The sequence below is a fragment of the Crocuta crocuta genome, unplaced genomic scaffold, assembly GCF_008692635.1.
Source record: "Crocuta crocuta isolate KB4526 unplaced genomic scaffold, BGI_CrCroc_1.0 scaffold448, whole genome shotgun sequence".
Lineage (NCBI taxonomy): Eukaryota > Metazoa > Chordata > Mammalia > Carnivora > Hyaenidae > Crocuta > Crocuta crocuta.
Genome location: NW_027532411.1, coordinates 3,044,501 through 3,061,961, shown reverse-complemented (window position 1 = coordinate 3,061,961; position 17,461 = coordinate 3,044,501). Strand labels below are relative to the sequence as shown.

The window sequence follows — 17,461 nt, the reverse complement described above, 5'->3', positions numbered from 1 at the left end:
CATACCAGCATACCTCTATTCTCTGTCTGCAGTAGTGGTCGCCCTTTTCAGCCCTGTGGTTGCTGGGACTTTAAAAAAAATCTTTATCCAGTGGTCTTGGTCTGACTAATGCTTACTCACTCCTGAAGTCCTAGGTTAGATATTCTTTACTCAATGACAGTTTCCCGGTACCCAGACTAAGTTAGGTCACTCAGTTCTGTGATCTCCTGTTTGTTCTTTCTTATGACTTCTCACATACCTGTAAACATTTATCATTTGCTACCTGTCTTGCCATTCTGAAGGCACTAAGATTGACCCTGCCTGTCGAAGTGACAGGGACTCAGTAGGTGCTCAGTAAGTGTTGAATTAACAATTGGATGTTAATGCTAAGCAACAAAAAATGACAAGATATGTTGCAAAAAAAATGTGATTGATGATTGACCACCTATCACTTTCCTGACACCAGCATCAGAAGCAGCCCCACTTTTCTTTGGACACGATTTTGTGGTCACTGTTTCATGGTCAGCAGTAGGTGCTGGGGAAGGCAGTTAATGGGACATTTTCTGTTGGAAATGCTTGAATTAATGGGCAGATTTTTCAGAACCGTGGACCTTCCATTCAGGGAAGACAGTGAATTAGATTGTTCATAACATCCTCAGCGTGCAGATCATGATCTTTTTTAGAAGTCATTTTATCAGGAAATTCTTCTATACAATTTCTGTATAATCTTCCCTCTTGTGATCTAAGCCTTTGTTTTCCTCCCAAGGAAGCTAAAGCACAACTGAAGATATAGTAGAAAGAATTGGGAAGATCTTTGTGTTTTAAATGATTTTCAACTTCTCAATTTTCCTCCCTACAAGATGGAAATAATAACATCTATTTTCTGAGGATTTGGATAAAACCGTTTGAACAGCTGAGTATTTAACATGTGACATGTTGATAGGCACAATTGTTTGCACCACAAAGTCTACGATGCACTGATTTTTATAGCTAATGGAATTTTGTAACTTGTGTTTTCAGAGCTGAAGCTGTTAACCCACCCAAGTAGGAGATAACACTCTGATAGGCGTTATGTAGCCACACGTTGACCAGTCAGGTACATTACTAGAAAGGCTGAGGCTAGTGGCTCTCAGGGGGCCACCACACAGAGAAGCAGAGCCATGCACAGCAGAGCAAAACCATCGCTCTGACTGACTGCACTGTGCTCGAGTGACAGACCAGCCAGCTTACTGTGACCAAGCCCCCCATGTGTCTTACCATTGCCTCAGCTGAGCTGGCTCCCCAGTGTCACAGCTCGAGAAGCCACAGCTCAGTTAACTGCTGAAAGGAACAGAAAGGAGAATGGGTGAGGATGTGGTGTTGAGAGGGATTTAGATCATCTGAACACCAGGGATTTTTTTTATATATACAGTATTTGTAAGTTGAAAACACATATAAAGAGTTGGAGGTCTTATTTGGAAGCAGATTTTCCACATAAAGGCTACTCAATCCCATCCCATATTTTTCTAATGGAACTTCAGGATCAAGGTCTGACAGTGAGGAGAGCATTTGATGGCGTGGCTGTCCTAGAAGCCTGGAACTTGGGCTCACCACCCTCTTCACTCTCTACCTTTGAGTATGTCACTGCCCAGAAATTAGGAAAGGGAATCTGAATCTACTAGTTGATTTCTTGAAAATATGTTAAATTTTAATCAGAAGACCGTTTGCTGCTCTAACAAGTGACCACAAACTTCGTAGTAGAAAGCCACACAAGTTTACTGTATTCCAGTTATAGAGCTCAGAAATCCACAATGGGTCTTATGGAAAAATCAAGGTTTTGGTAGAGCTGCTTCCTCATGGAGAATATGAGAGAGAATCCTTGTCCTTGTCTTTTATAGCTTCTAGAAGCATGAATTCCTTGACTTGCGGCCACCTCACTCTGACTTCTGCTTTCATTGTCAAATCTGTCTGTGGCTCTCCTGTCTTTTTCACTTATAAATACCTGTGTGATTAAATAGGACTCACCTGGATAATGCCAGATACTCTCCCACCTTAAGACCCTCAACATAATCACACCTATGAAGTCTTTTTTGTCAATAAGGTAACAAATTCACAGGTCCCAGAGATGAGGACATGGACATCTTGGGACGGGGAGGATGTTACTCTGTCTACCATAGAAGACAACCAGAACTACTTGAGTCTGTGTATGTTCTTTCTTTCCTTTGTCATGGCCACCACAATCTGCCTGGTGTTACCAAGCCTCAGCCATGGCTACCTAGGATTCCTTTCCCCTTACCTCTCCTTCCTCTTCAGAGGAAGCTTCAGACCACCACAGTTCACTGCACGCAGTTTCTTGCCAGGCGCTGGTCCAAAGCCAGGTCTGTCTTGGTGTAATTCTTATCATTGCTGCTCATCAAATATTTCTCTCCCTTTACCACCTTCCTGGCACATGACAGAAGCCATGTGTGAACCCTATGTGGGTGGGAAAGCTCATGTGATTAGTTCTGGCCAGTGATTTATAAATGACCTCTAGGCTGAGCATTTTGTTGATGCTATAGGACCTTTTAATATCTTCTCTTTTCCCTTTGGTACAATAATCAGCAATGTTCAAGGTGGATAGACTTGCATTTGATGTGTACACTAAGGAAATAAACCTTATTGTAGCCACTGATATTTGGGGATCATTTGTTACTGTAACATGTTACCTAACTTATCCCACTTGATGCATTCAGCAAGGGCTAAAGGGAGGTAAAAAGAGCAAATGAAATAGATTGTTCCTACCTGATTCTTCCCATTTGCCTGCCTCTGTTATCCCAGGGCACATATACTTCCCTATTTCTCTGATGAAAAAGTCCTTTAATCCGACGTTGTGGCTGTTGGGTTTCTATTCTGAGGAGGTAGAGAATTTATTTTCTAAAGTGCATATGATAATACACCCAAAGATAGGCCATTGATCACACGTAGTTGACTCTACATCAGTTGAAATAGAAAGATCTGCAGGTATGTGATGGAGTGCTGGGGGGTAGAGTCCAGGTGTGCTACATCATTTAACAGTGATCATTCTCTTTATTTCTTGTGCTAAGTTCTCACAACACAAGTGGGCTTATTTCAGGGCAACCACAGAGTAGGGACAGAATTGGAGACTTTGATAGAAACTGTAGTAGAAAGGGAGTCATACAGACCTCCTGGGGAACAAGGGGTTGAAAGGAAGCCAGGCCAGGCTGCCCAGGGCCCCGGGCGGCTGCACACTGCAGGCACTCACACCCGGGGCTCCTAGTTTTGCAATCTTTAGATGCCCTCACTCACCCTGCTTCCCTCAGCCATCGCCCTGCTGCAGCCCATGCCTAGGGCCAGAGATTGGCATTAAGCTTTAGCCCCACCAGCTGGAGATGGAGCTCCAGCCCAGCATGAGGGGTGCAATGCCTGCAGGTGAAGGCCTGCAGACTACAACTGGAACTTTCAGATGTTTCACAGAAACAGCCTTGTAACCTGGGTGAAACATTGGTGGCGTTTATAACCACGTACACTGCATCCAGGTCTTCTGCTGGCTCCTGTGGGCCGGCCTCAGGACCCATCACCCAACAAAGTGCGTTGTTTCTATGGAAACCTATAATCTGTGTCCAAAATACCCAGGTTAAAATTNATTCGGTTAAGCGTCCGACTTCAGCTCAGGTCATGATCTCACAGTTTGTGGGTTTGAGCCCTGCATTGGGCTCTGTGCTGACAGCCAGCTCAAAGCCTGGAGCCTGTTTCAGATTCTGTGTCTCCCCCTCACTCTGACCCTCCTCTGCTCATGCTGTCTCTATCTCTCTCTCAAAAATAAAATATTTTTAAAAATTTTGGCTATTCAACTCTGTGTTTTCAGTTGAAGATTGCCAAAAGTAGATAGAAATTGGAGTTTTTTTTTAATTTGTGCGTTTTCTTTAGATTATTAGTTCTTCTTGTCAGTAAGAATAATTGAGGACCCTCTTTTCTAAATAATCTGTTTAGAAGGAAACTACAGTTATGTCAGGGTTAGCCAGAACGAAGATGGAAATCCTTTCCGGCCATTGTTCATTTGCTTTTTCTTTTATTTCTTGAAACCCTGCAGGGCGAGCCCTGCTGAGACTCACTGACAAAAAGCTTGAGCGGATGGGGATTGCCCAGGAAAACCTCCGGCAGCACATCTTACAACAGGTGCTCCAGCTGAAGGTGCGAGAAGAAGTCAGAAACCTACAGTTACTCACACAAGGTACCCTGCTGCTGCCTCGTGGGTGGATATAAGTGGAGGATGGGAAGAAAGAAACCATTCCCATCATGACAAAGGGGAGCCAGAGAGAAACTATTATTGTGTTTTTGCAGACTTGCTTTTATTAAAAAGAAAAAAAAAGAAAGGTATATAGATGTAAAAGCCACTTCCCTCCTAAAACTTCTTTTTCATAGGTCACTGGGGGAAGGATACACCAACAAATAATGGATGAGCAAATGGAAGTCTCATGACCTAGTTTCAAGGACATCAAATATANGTAAAAGCCACTTCCCTCCTAAAACTTCTTTTTCATAGGTCACTGGGGGAAGGATCCACCAACAAATAATGGATGAGCAAATGGAAGTATCTCATGACCTAGTTTCAAGGACATCAAATATTGCTACATAGGTTGTGCACTGTGCAACCTAGAGATATGGACACAATTGCACCCCCTAAAGTTGTACAGTGCAGCCTAAGCTCTCTTAGTTTGACTAACAGTTCTGAGAGGGCCTTGGAATTTGCGTGATTCCATAGTTCATACAATCATGATACAAGTGGGATTTTTGTTGTTTCATTTTACTTTGCTTTTCACTAACTAATGGGACGAAAGCATTTTAAAGATATGTGTCTGTGTGTATGTGTATGTATGAACACATAACACTCTTTAGAGATTTTTGAGAATGCTATTTAGCAACCTAAAAGTAGAATCACTTAAAAATTTTTTAATGTTTGTCCATTTTCGAGAGAGGGAGAGAGCGAGAGCAGGGGTGGGGCAGAGAAAGGGAGACACAGAATCTGAAGCAGTTTCCAGGCTCTGAGCTGTCAGCACAGAGCCCAGTGCGGGGCTCAAACTCATGAACAGTGAGATCATGACCTGAGCCAAAGTCGGAAACTTTACTAAGCCACCCAGGTACCCCAATAGAATCATTTTTAAAAAATAGACTGTAGAGAATTTAAGCCTGGGATATTATGACCATGTAATTCTAAACAAGAATCATTTATAAAGTCAATATATTGGGAACATTAGAGAGGCCTATGATAGGAAGTAACAGAATAAAGTTAGAATTTCAAGAAAACTTTTAAGTTAACGCTGTATGTAACTTGTGTGTCTATGTAAGATTTGGTTGCTATCAACCTTCACTGGCTATAACCCTTTATTTATTTTAATGTCCATTATACACCATTGTAAGTGAAAGGATGATAAAATATGTATTTTTGAGAGGCTGGGGTATTTTTCAATCAATAGGATCTTGTAAGTGCATGCATACTGATATAGGAGAAATCTGGGACAACCAAGTTTTCATGTTATTGCATTTAGATTATAACCCAGTAATAGACCGTTTGCCTAGAGAAAGTGACATACTGCCTAAAGATGACCGCTCTACAGGGATGAATGCAGACTTCGAGTGATATGGACACAGTGTATTTATTCAAGATGCATTATTTGCATTTGTCCCCAGAGGCACGCCTGGTAAATGTATAGGTACATGTACGCTGAGTGATTTAACTCTGAATCTGACATCCTGATATACTTTTTGGTTTCTTTGAAGAAGTAAATAAAGATTCAAAGATTTATTACAACAGAGTTCATCACCAGTGCTATTTATAAATCTGAAAAGTTACGAACAAGCTGGAGCTTCAGCAATATGGAAAGAAATAAGTCTGCTGAAACTCGTAAGATACAATATAATGCAGTCATTAAAATTAAATCTTCATAGAATATATGACAATACAGGGAGGTACTTAAGAAGTAATAGGAAGTGGGGGTGGGGAAGATCATGTAAAAATTGCATATTTACAGTATGAGCCAAATCTCTTAGAACATATTTTTATGCGTACACAGAAAAAGAGATGCCAATGAATGTGCCAGTTATTCTGATAATGGTTCTCTGTGGGTGGTGGGATAGCGGGTGATTTTGTTTACTTTTTTTTCTATTTTCCAAATTTTCTTGTTTAAATCTGTATTATGGCTATAATCAGAAGACAGATGCACATTTTTTAAGCTTCAATCACACGCATCATTCTGCCAGGTTCTTTTTAGTGTCTGGGATTTCTTCTGCTCTTTTGTTTCCCTCCTGTGATGATATATAGAAAGTAAGACCTAAACTCCTCTCGTATGCCTTAGACCTTTTTTTTTTCCCTCTGCCACTGTCAGCCTGCAGTGTGTTTTCTTTGCAAAATCATTTTCTACAGCTCTCATTGCCCTAGATGCATAATATATAAGATTTTTCCTGAGATAGTACTCAAGTCTATTAAGCTAAATATATGTTTGTGTTCTGGGAAGGTAATGCTAAGTTCAGCCTTTTCAATTCAGTTCTTGTGACTTTCTTTAGCTTTCAAAAGCTGTGCCTTTTGCATTCTCCCATTCCATTCCTTTTAGGAGAGATCACGTTCTCTAGTACTTGGATATTTTGTCTGCATTCATATTACCTTTTTTATTGCTTGTCCTTTACATGTTAATGTTCAGACTCATTTCATGCCAGGCAGACTTTAGAAAATCTATGGCCTTATTGAAGTGATAGTTTGGTTTTGAAAAAACATGAAACAAAAAAATTGACCAGTTGTTTTATCACTGATAATAGAAGCTCTAAAGACAGCTGGGATAGGCTTAAAATATTTTGGGTCTAGGTTGGCTGTAATAAAAATTGGAACACTATTCCACCCAAGTTAACTGACTAGTATAACATATATATTGTATGGAAATTCACCATAGGAGTGATATGTTATTCACTATTGAATATTTGATTCTTCATCTCTGCAAATATTAATCAGTAGAAACCATATGCTGCACAAGTACAAAGATTATAAAATGCTACTTAGCTTTTGGAAATCCCTGAACATGTTTCTAAAGGAAATAATGGATAATTGAGCCTCCTTTTCCAACTTTTTGATGGCTGTTTTAAAACTGGCTTAAGCTATTGATTCTATCACAGTTGGTCAGGAGCCATGTGACCGTTTTAGGACTAAGATGGTCTCCAAAGGACTGTGAGGACTCTGGCTCGTTACTATGGGCCAACTGAACACAGGGAATATGAAGTTTCTACCCTCCTTTTTTCTTACTCTCCTCCTTCTGGATGCTGACCCAAAGACAAAAACTAAAAAAAAAAAAATAATAATAATAAACTCTAAGGTATTTTGAAAATGTGGATGGGATTCATAGTAAATATATCAGTTTATAGGCACTCTAATTGAGTCATGACAGAAAAATTTAAAACAGTTTATCATCTAAAGCCAGAACTGTTCTTCAGCTGAAATACTGGCCTCTGATTTTCCTTCTTTTGCCCACAATGGCCTTATAACTATCTGACATTTGTAAGAAACATAACCACTCTTTGGCCCACTTTTAAGGTTGGTCCCCTGGATCCCATTGAGGTGGTTCCTTCCTCCATGCAACCTTTTAGTCTTCTGTGTCCTGTCCATGGAGTGGCCAGGATGTCAGTCTGATGGGCTTATGAGTTTGTTTATTCCTGCAGAAAACTCACCCATGTCAGGTTACCTCCAGTTGTCTCTTGGGAAATGCAGTACAAGGCTGGAAACAACATTATTCTCTTCTGCTTGATTCATGAGAGATGGGAGAAAGGTTCCTTATGTAATACACAGCAGTGGTACATAGTGTCGCATCAATTCATAACCAGGCATATGAGGGGCATCCTTAGCTTTTTAATAATGGACAGTGGTTGTGGGAAGAAAAACACTCCAGCGATACTGAAATCTGACTTCTCATATGGCTAATGAGTTAAATTTTACTGTATACAAATCACTGCACTACTTGTCATATCAACTCCTGACAGTACTGTTGCTAGCCCCAACTTACATATGGGGAAATGGAGGATGAAGAATTTGCATAACAGACCAAGTCAGTCAACTAGTTAAAAAAAAAAAAAAAAGCACAATACAGATCCATCTGACTCAACTACAAACTTTTATCCGTTACATTTCTGTACCTCTCATCTGTCAAATGGAGATAAGAACTCCTATTTCATGGTGGTGCTGTGATGATTAAATGAAATTTTATGTGAAAACCGTATAACATAGTTCATGGCATAGTCTATGAAAATGGGTTCGCAGACCTTTATTTTTTTCTTCCTGGAAAGAGCCACATGTAAACATTTTACTCTTTAAGGGATATTCAGTATCTGTTGCAACTACTATACCATGTGAAAACAACTACAGATAATCTTAAATGAATTGAGCATAGCAGTATACCAATAAAACTTTATTTTTACAAACACTGTTGGTGGGCCATAGATTGTGGATTCCTGCTTTTCTGGGTCAAAAATGTAAACTTTTAACATCATTTTCACGATTATGTTTTACTCTTAGTGTCTTCCTTTTTGAGTTGTAAATACTTCCCTCAATCTCAGAAACACTTTTGAATGTCTTCCTTGGCTACAAATACATGGATAATGTAAAAATGTAAGCAAAACAATGAGGGTTGAGTAACTTCGGGCAGTAGAAACCAGTATCCAAACTGGAGGATAAAGCAGATGAAGACAAGAAAATGTCACCATCTTCAAATGCCTTTATAATTAGTGCCTACAAAGTTAAAAAAAAAAAAAGACCATGATTGTTTACCATGACCACTTATAGTTCATTAAACATTAGTGTTTCCCAAAGGACTTTTTCCACATTGTCCAAATGTATGTGTTAAATTTTAGTTAAGAATTGCATGACCAGAGGACTTTCCTAGAGCTTCATCTTTTGGAATGACACAAATTAGCAGCACTACTTTCTAATCCAAGAAGACTTTTCAGAACCATGTGTACAGATTGGGTATTTTAGTCCAGTCACCCCCACAGTGATACTTCAGCAACTGAAGTAAGCCATCTGATCTGAAATAGGCCATCTGGTCCACCACATTGCTTAAAGAAGGAAGTCTTTGTAGAACATAGCAATAGACTCTTTGAGAAAAATTTTTCAATCTCATTTTACAGTTTTGGGCTCCAAGACCCAAAGAGGATTAGAGAATAGTTCGTGGTTACACAGCTGGTTAGTGGCATAACTGAAACTAGATCCCTGTTCTCCTAATTCCCAGACCAGTATTCTTTTTTTTTCCTTACTGTTTTTAATTAAAGTATAATTTACATATAGTAAAAGTCACCATTTTTAGTATACAGCTCTGCAGCTTTTGACAAGTGCACAGAGTTTTATCGCCACCACCACAATCAAGATATAAAATAAAAGTTCTCATCACCCCCAGCCTCTGGCAACCCATGCTTTCTTTTCTATCACTTTATTTCTGCCTTTTCCAGGTCATAAATGGAATTCTAGAGTCTGACTTCTTTCACACACTGTAATTCACTGAGACTTACCAAAGCTCTGGTGTGCATCCGTTCATTTGTTTTAATTGCTTAGTATTCCATTGGATGGATAGCCCACAGTTGGATATACCACTCTCTTCAGTTAAGGGACATCTGGGTTGTTTCCAGTTTTGTAAATACTAATAAAACTATTATAAGCACTCATGTACAGGTTTTTGTATAAACATGAGTTTTCATTTCATTGGATAAGTATCTAGAAATTGCATTGCTGGGTCATATTGTAATTATATGACTAATTTCATAAGAAACTGCCAGGCCAGTATTCTTAAGGTAATAAAAGAAGAAAAACAGTCTTAGAGACTGGCCTTAAAACATACAAAAATATTACAAGCTTTCTGAAAATCATTGCATCTGTGTAGAAGACTTACCTAGCAACCTTCCTTGAGTTACCACCATCTTAAAAGGCCTCTGTTTTCCTGAGAGTTTCTAGTAAATTGTCTCAAAATAAATCAAGGTCAAATATGTTTACAGTTCACTGCTTCATTTGACTAATTTCTCTTAGCATCTCAATTGTCATTAAGAAATGCTTTCTTTGTCTTTCTTCTGAGGAGGATAATTATAGCGATATTTCTAGCTCCTGGGATAGAAAACTTGAGCCAATCAGATTTCCTCTTATGCATATGTGAGGTATGTCTGACGGCCTTTCCATCTTCCAAATTATACTATTTGAATTTCCGTGTCTTTTATTTAGTTATGCCACTGGTGTTACAAATCTGGTGTTCACATTCTGTTCTCTTCCTACTCAGCTTTTCTGCCTTATCATTGGATGACATTGAGCTTTGCCTCCCTGGTGCTCATCTGTTTGCATGAGCATGATAATGATCCCCTTGGTTTTGTTTTCTAATGGCTCCTTCTCTGGTTGGTAGCAAGCCACCTTCCTCTATCACTCCAGAATGTTGATGCCACCTGGGGAATGGGTCCTCTTAGCTCATCTCATTGTTCATGCTGTCTGGAGAATGTTGTCCACTGCCATCGTTTTAACCATCCCCTACTCCATAGTGACTCTCAGATACATCTTTGGCCTCTATGAAGCTTCAGATCTTTAGTCTCCCTAAAAGACGAACTCTAAATATTCTACTGACATCACAAACTTAAAATATCCAAAATAACTCGTCTTTCTTGCCATCTCCCAAGCCTATTTTTCACCCTGTGTTGCTCCTCAGGCTTAATAATGCTGTTACTCATTCCATCACCTATCATAGAAGGCTCAGAGTCACCTGACCTGTGATTACTCTTTTTCCCTCATCATCCGCATGTAATCAGTGACCAAATCTTCTGAACCTTGCCTGGTAAATGGGTTTCCAGTCATTCCATACCTCATGACCATGCTAGCCACTGTGTTAAACCTGGGCTCCTTCCCAGGCCATAAGGATAACCTACTAGTTATTTGATCACTAGTCTCTGCTCTGCCCCATTTGTTCTCCTTTAATTAACTTCCTACTTCTATTGCCAGACTTAATGTTGATATATTTCTGATGACATTATATCCCTCCTTAAAACATTTGATGGCTCCCAAATGTCTATAGAATAAAATCTAAACTTTTTAGCATTGCATAGAAAGCCATTCTGGGCATTTCATAGATGTATTAACTTTGGGCAAGTTACTTGTCAGAGATTACGAATCTTCAGTTATAAAAATGGGAATAGGACCAATTGGAGAGTTGTTATGAATATGGTATAATAAAACTCACGAAAGGACCTAGTCTTGATGAGATACCACCTCATTTGTCAGCCAGAGCCAGTCATTCTCTCTACTTCAATACTAAGCACATTGTTCATAGTAATAATGTCTTTATTACATAGTATCCATTTAGTATCCATTTGTACTTCCATCCAGTCAGCACCAGGCTCTGTGGTGTTAGAGATAGAAAGGAACACCCAGTCTAGTCATAAGGCTAGGATGTGTATGCCCTTATAGCAATACATAGATGTGTAACAAATGCCACAGAGCTGGAACTTAGCCTCACTTGGGAATAGGTAGGATAAAGAAAGACATGCCAAGGGTATAATACATGAACTAGATCTTGAAGGACACAAGTTTTGATAGATGGCCAAGGACTGGCATGAGGCAGAGGAGACCCCTATACAAAGGCAAGGTAGAGTGAGATCTCTCCATCTCCCCTATAGAAGAACATGGACAATCTCATTGTCTTCTGATTTTCCTTTGCTCTCCTACCTCCTAGCATGATACTTAGCAGAGAGTGGATCCTCTGCATATTTTTATTGATTTAAAATTATTAATTGTGGGGGCACCTGGTTGGCTTAGTCGGTTAAGCGTCTGACTTCAGCGTGGATCATGATCTCGCGGTTTGTTGATTCGAGCCCTGTGCCGGGCTGACAGCCTGCTCAGAACCTGGAGCCCGCTTCAGATTCTGTGTCTCCCTCTCTCTCTGACCTTCCCCTGCTCACGCTCTCTGTCTCTCTCTCAGAAATAAATAAAACATTTTAAAAAATTAAAAATAAATAAAATTATTAATTTTCCCTTTTTATTTACTATTTTATTCTCAACTTACTCTTCTCAAAGAAGTAAATGCAACGTGAATTATGGATTCATAATAAAAAAAGAACAGTTGCTACAAAGCCACTTTGAATCTTCCATGAGCAAAACTGCACAAAATCTCTTTTATTCCTTTGTGATCTTTTTGTATTATTTTGACTAGTAAACTCGATGACAATGGCTCTTAAATATATGTTTTGCAAGGGCTCTTAAATATATAAGCCACTTCTTCCTTGAGTCTTTTTGCCCACTATTTTCAATTTTAAGTGTTCTGAGAGATACTGTCAAGCAACTATAAATTGAGCCTTTTCTCCTAAGACCCAAGATCTGCCCAGTGGCCCACGGTAGATGAGAATATCAGATCAGGAATCTTCTAGGACCTTGTGGAGATTATTCTCCTGTAATTGAGGTCTTTCATTACCACTTCCTTGTCCAGTGTTATTTGATTAGGACCTGCCAACCACATGTCACTTCTAAGTTGACTCCAAGATAGCATTTCCTCAATCTGCTACCTTCTTGAGCTTTTCCCCCAACACATTTCAAAATCCTCACATTCTGTTATACAAATTGTATGCCCAGCAATAGTTCTAATTTTATCAAGTATTTGAGCCTTCGGAGAAATTCTCTCTGTTACAGTTTTGTATTTAAAGGCCTAAACATAGACTTCTTTGGGGATTATTAAACTCACACATCGGTGTGTCAGTAGGGGTTAGCATTGTGATGTGTACACTCTAGTTAGCATCCACTCCTATTTCATTTTCATTGTGGGAGTCCATTATGACTGGTGTCTGAACTGAGGCTTCAAATGGACCCTTCTTATCTACTGCATTCTTCATAGTAGAAAAATATCTGGGAGCACCTGCATGGCTCAGTTGGTTAAGTGTCCGACTTCAGCTCAGGTCATGATCTTACAGTTCACAAGTTTGAGTCCCACGTCAGGCTCTGCGCTGACAGTTCAGAGCCTGGAGCCTGCTTCAGATTCTTTGTCTCCCTCTCTCTCTGCCCCTCCCCAACTCATGTCCTGTCTGTCACTGTCTCTCTCAAAAATAAACAAGCATTAAGAAAATTAAAAAAAAAAAAAAAAGAAAAATATCTGTTCTGACTGCCTTGAAGGTCCCTCTAACCAATGTAATTTTTAATTTGGACATGTACTATCAGGAATTATCCTTGTCATTACTTCTGCAAAACTCCATTTTTATGGCATTTTTGCATTCTGAAAAGTAACCATTAGCGAACCCTCAAAACTCTAAATGTTTCATATCTGCCTCTGCAGAAATCAAAAACTTCAAAACTCTTTACTGTTGACCTCTTTGCATTTAAATGTCCTACGTGAAATTAAAGAATTCAGTGTCTTTTGTTTGAGCAATTCAAGATGGCCATGGGATTGCATTGTTATTTCACCTTGTGGTTTGACTGTGAATTTGAAGGATCTTGAACTACTGGTACTGTACTGGCATTTGTTTTTCACAACTGACATTGGATTCCTTTCTTCGGGGTAAGGCTAGATCCTGCAATTTAGGTTCTGTGGTGTTCGACTCTCCTATGGGCTTCATTTAGAAAGGCAGCTGTAGTAGGACAATGGCCTGTGGATGTGAGGAGAGAAAATTAAAGCCAGTTTCAGGGATGCACTGAGCTGCCTTGGCTTTTCTAAGAAGAAATAGAGAAATATACAATCTGTATGTTTTAGAATTCCTGTCCCTAATATTATATATTGCCTACTTTCTCTATGGCCTTTTCTTTGGGACCGCCAATTCTCAGTGCCTGGAGCAAAGCTCTACAGAGTGTAGATATTCAAGGTTCTCCTTGCATCCATGTTTCTACCTACCATTTCCAGGAGGCATCACAAGTAGGCTACACTGTGATTGCCCCAACCTTGTGCCCCAGCCACACATCAAAATCTTCTCTGCTTCTCTGAAATAACCCCTTCATTATTAGCATCCCTTTTTTCATCCCTTTATATATAGTAGCAATTACACAGCGGTTCATTCCGTATATACCATGAACCCAGAACTCCATGCTGTGTTTTAAGGACACAGGGATGGATATAACAATCCTTGACCTGTAAGTCAAGTGAAAGAGACATAACAGAGTTGTAAACATAGAATTCGAGGATCATAGGGCACCTGGGTGGCTCAGTCGGTTAAGCGTCTGACTTTAGCTCAGGTTACCATCTCATAGTTCATGAGTTGGAGCCGCACGTTGGGCTCTGTGCTGATAGCTCAGAGCCTGGAGCCTGCTTCAGATTCTGTGTCTCCCTCTCTTTCTGCCACACCCCTGCTTGTTCTCTCTCTCTCCCTCTCTCCCCCCCAAAAAATAAACTTAAAAATTAAAAAAAAAAGAATTTGAGGATCATGTAGGAAGTGCATCCAAACCAGCAAGAATATGTCAGGAAAGGTTCCAAGAGGCAGTGGCTTCTGAACTGAGCCAGCTATTTAGGGTATGTTAATTTTCTATTTAGTCATCAAACAAATATATAAAATTGCCAAGATGAGCCTCAGAGAGACATACCATGGTGTAAAACTTATATTTACTAAAAAAAAAAAAAAATCTGTATTTACCGAATGCCTGGGCTTTACAGGGTGTTGGTGAAATTCAGTAAGCAACACAGACAAGGTTTTCAGATGCACATATTTTACATTTCAATGGGGAAGACCCTCCCAAATAAATGATCTTTTGCAGTGTGGTGAATGATCAATGATCGGAAAGGGGTTTGGGAGCTGTAAGCAGCCTGACCGCCGGACTCTGAGGGGTCAGGAAAATCTCCCTCAGGAACTGTAGCTTGGGAGTGGGGCAGGTTGGCTTGAAGACTGGAAAGAAAAATGTCCCAGTTGGAGGGAACAGCCTGTTCTCGTGCCAATGTTGAAGCGGAAGCTTGGTGCATCCCGGGAACAGTGGAAGGCTGGACGGAAGGCCCCTTTGGTTCGCAGGTGGAGAGCGTCAGAGGGAGGGGAGCTGGTGGTGGGAGGCAAGACTGAAAGCATAAAGGAGGGGCCAGAGTGAAGTGAATACCTCTGTCTGCTCTCCTTAGGAATTTAGAGACAGTGGCGGGCCACGAGAGGGCTTGCACAGGAGACCATCCTGATGAGCTTTGTATAGCCAAAAGCTGAGCACATGCACTGAAGAGGGACAAGGCAGAAGGAGGACTCCTAAAGCTCTGGCATTAATCTGTGCAGGAGACGATGGCAGCCTGAAGGAGGCTGGTGGCAGGTGAGAGTGGAGAGAAGTCAATTCAAGAGACCAGACAACCTGTGGTGATAGATACGAGAGCAGCAAAGAAGAGGGTTATAAAGGACCATCCTTCACTTCTCTGCACCACATTCTTCTCCCGCAAATCCATGCTCCCTCTGTGCAGCAGAATTTTCTTCATGCTTCTTCACAACTCTAGATTCCTGGACCTTCCCCCAGAACCTGTGGAATTAGGCTCTCCAGCCCACGCATCAGTATGGTTTTCCACAGCTTTACCCCCACGTGATGCTTCTGCAGATGAAAGCTTGAGGCCCATTACCCAACACGTTGCAAATTCCACATGCACAGTGCACCAGCACAGCATGAGTAAAGCTCCCTTGGGCTTAATGACCAGGTAAACTCAGAGAAAGTCTTCAGCCCTTGGGGTAAATGAGAATATCTCATACTAAAGCCACATTGCACAGCCACCTAACCTTGTAGGTGATGTCCTCAAGGTCTAAGAAATTGGCCCACCTTCCAATGTTCCCAAAAGAGAGCCCCTGAAATCCCATGTCTCCCATTTCCCCAGGCAAAATGAAACAGGTTCTCTTGGGCAATCCCACAGGGCAGTGACTCCAGCATTTCCTGAGCGAGGCAGGGTAAAGATGAAGGGTCAAAGGTGGCTTGGCAGCACCTCCTCTACAAACAGAAGGGGGGAAAGAGAAAAAACAGCGGTTGCTTCAGCTTTACAAGGAACTGTTTGGGGATTCATATTTGAAACCATTGAGGTTTTGTAAAGTTTGGCAGCCATTTCAAAATTATTACCATCTAACATCAGTATCAGATACTGTATTTCCATACAAAGGCACAAGTTACCAGATCTTTATCACAAAAGGGAAGTCTGGAGCTACTGTTGATTGTGCACCTATTTGCACACTGGTATTTTGAATTCTATATTTAGTCCCCACATTGCAAGATGGATGCCATGAACCCCATTCTATAGATAAAGAAATTTGGCCCAGAGACCTGCAGTGCCTGTTCAAGGTCACAGTTAAAAAGTGCACGTAGTAGGGGCGCCTGGGTGGCTTAGTCAGATAAGCGTCCGACTTTCGCTTAGGTCATGATCTCGCGGTTTGTGGGTTCGAGCCCCGCGTCGGGCTCTGTGTTGACTGCCAGCTCAGAGCCTGGAGCCTGTTTCAGTCTGTGACTCCCTCTCTCTCTGACCCTCCCCTGCTCACGCTCTCTCTCTCTCTCTCTCTCTCTCTCCTAGAAATAAATAAAAAACATTAAAAAAAAAAGTGCACGTAGTAGTCAGGCTTCTCCAGAGGAACAGAACCATCAGGGGATAGATGCTTAATGTTTTAATCATATACGAGGAGAGACTTAGTATAAGGAATTGAGTTTCACAGTTATGGAGGCTGAGAAGTCCCAGGGTCTGTTGTCAGCAAGCTGAAGACATAGGAGAGCTGGTTTAAAAATTAGCAGGCTGAAAATCCAAGAAGATCCAGTGTTTCAGTTTGAGCCCAAAGGCAGGGAAAAACCAATGCCCTAACTCAAAACAGGCAGAAAGGATCCCCTTTAACTTGAGGGAGGATCAGCCTTTTTGTTCTTTTCGGGCCTTCAACTGATTGCATGAGGCTCCCCCCGCCACGTTGGAGAGAGCAATCTGGTTTACTTCTCCCTATTCAAATGTTAATCTCATCCAAAGATACCATTACAGACATACTCAAAATAATGTTTGACCGAATATGTGGGTACCCATGGCCTGGTCAATGAACCGTCATAGGAGGTAAAATAACTAGTCATTTCCAAAACCAGTGCTCTTTCTTGCTGCCCTGCCTTCCTGCTCTTAAGTCTTTCGTCTTTCCAAGATACACTTTTTCTTTTACAAAAATATTCTTGACACCAATGTACTTTTAAAAATTACTGCTTGAGACTATTCACGTAAAAGTTTTCACCTAATGCCTTGCTTATCACACAGTTTTCACTCTCCATCCTCCATCTTCCATTATTCTGGGCTACTAGGAATGGTAGGTGTGTGTTTTTGCTAAGCCCCTCCTGCACACCCAAGATATTGCAACAATAAGAAACTTCTCTCCCAACTTGACGATATAATGAAGCAGAGATACAAGCCTAGCATTTCCTGATGCCCTCAAAACCTCAAGTCATTTGAATCTTATTGGATCAATGACATATTTTGCTAGCTGCCATTTTAATTGACTTAAATTGATTCAAAATAAATGAATGCACAGAAAATTATTAACAGTGACCTCAAAGGTTTCAGGTGTCTGC

General features: G+C 40.7%; 1 protein-coding gene across 3 annotated transcripts in view; it reads left to right on the top strand.

Moving 5' to 3' along the window:
- The window catches only part of SAMD12 (sterile alpha motif domain containing 12), a 383,850-nt gene that overhangs the window by 216,606 nt on the left and 149,783 nt on the right, over positions 1–17,461 (top strand). For 2 of the 3 annotated variants that reach the window (XM_077778939.1, XM_077778940.1), the window contains exon 4: positions 4,049–4,189. In XM_077778939.1, the coding sequence (XP_077635065.1) occupies positions 4,049–4,189 (141 nt within the window). The remainder of the gene's footprint in view (positions 1–4,048; positions 4,190–17,461) is intronic. The other variant, XM_077778942.1, reaches the window with a different exon arrangement.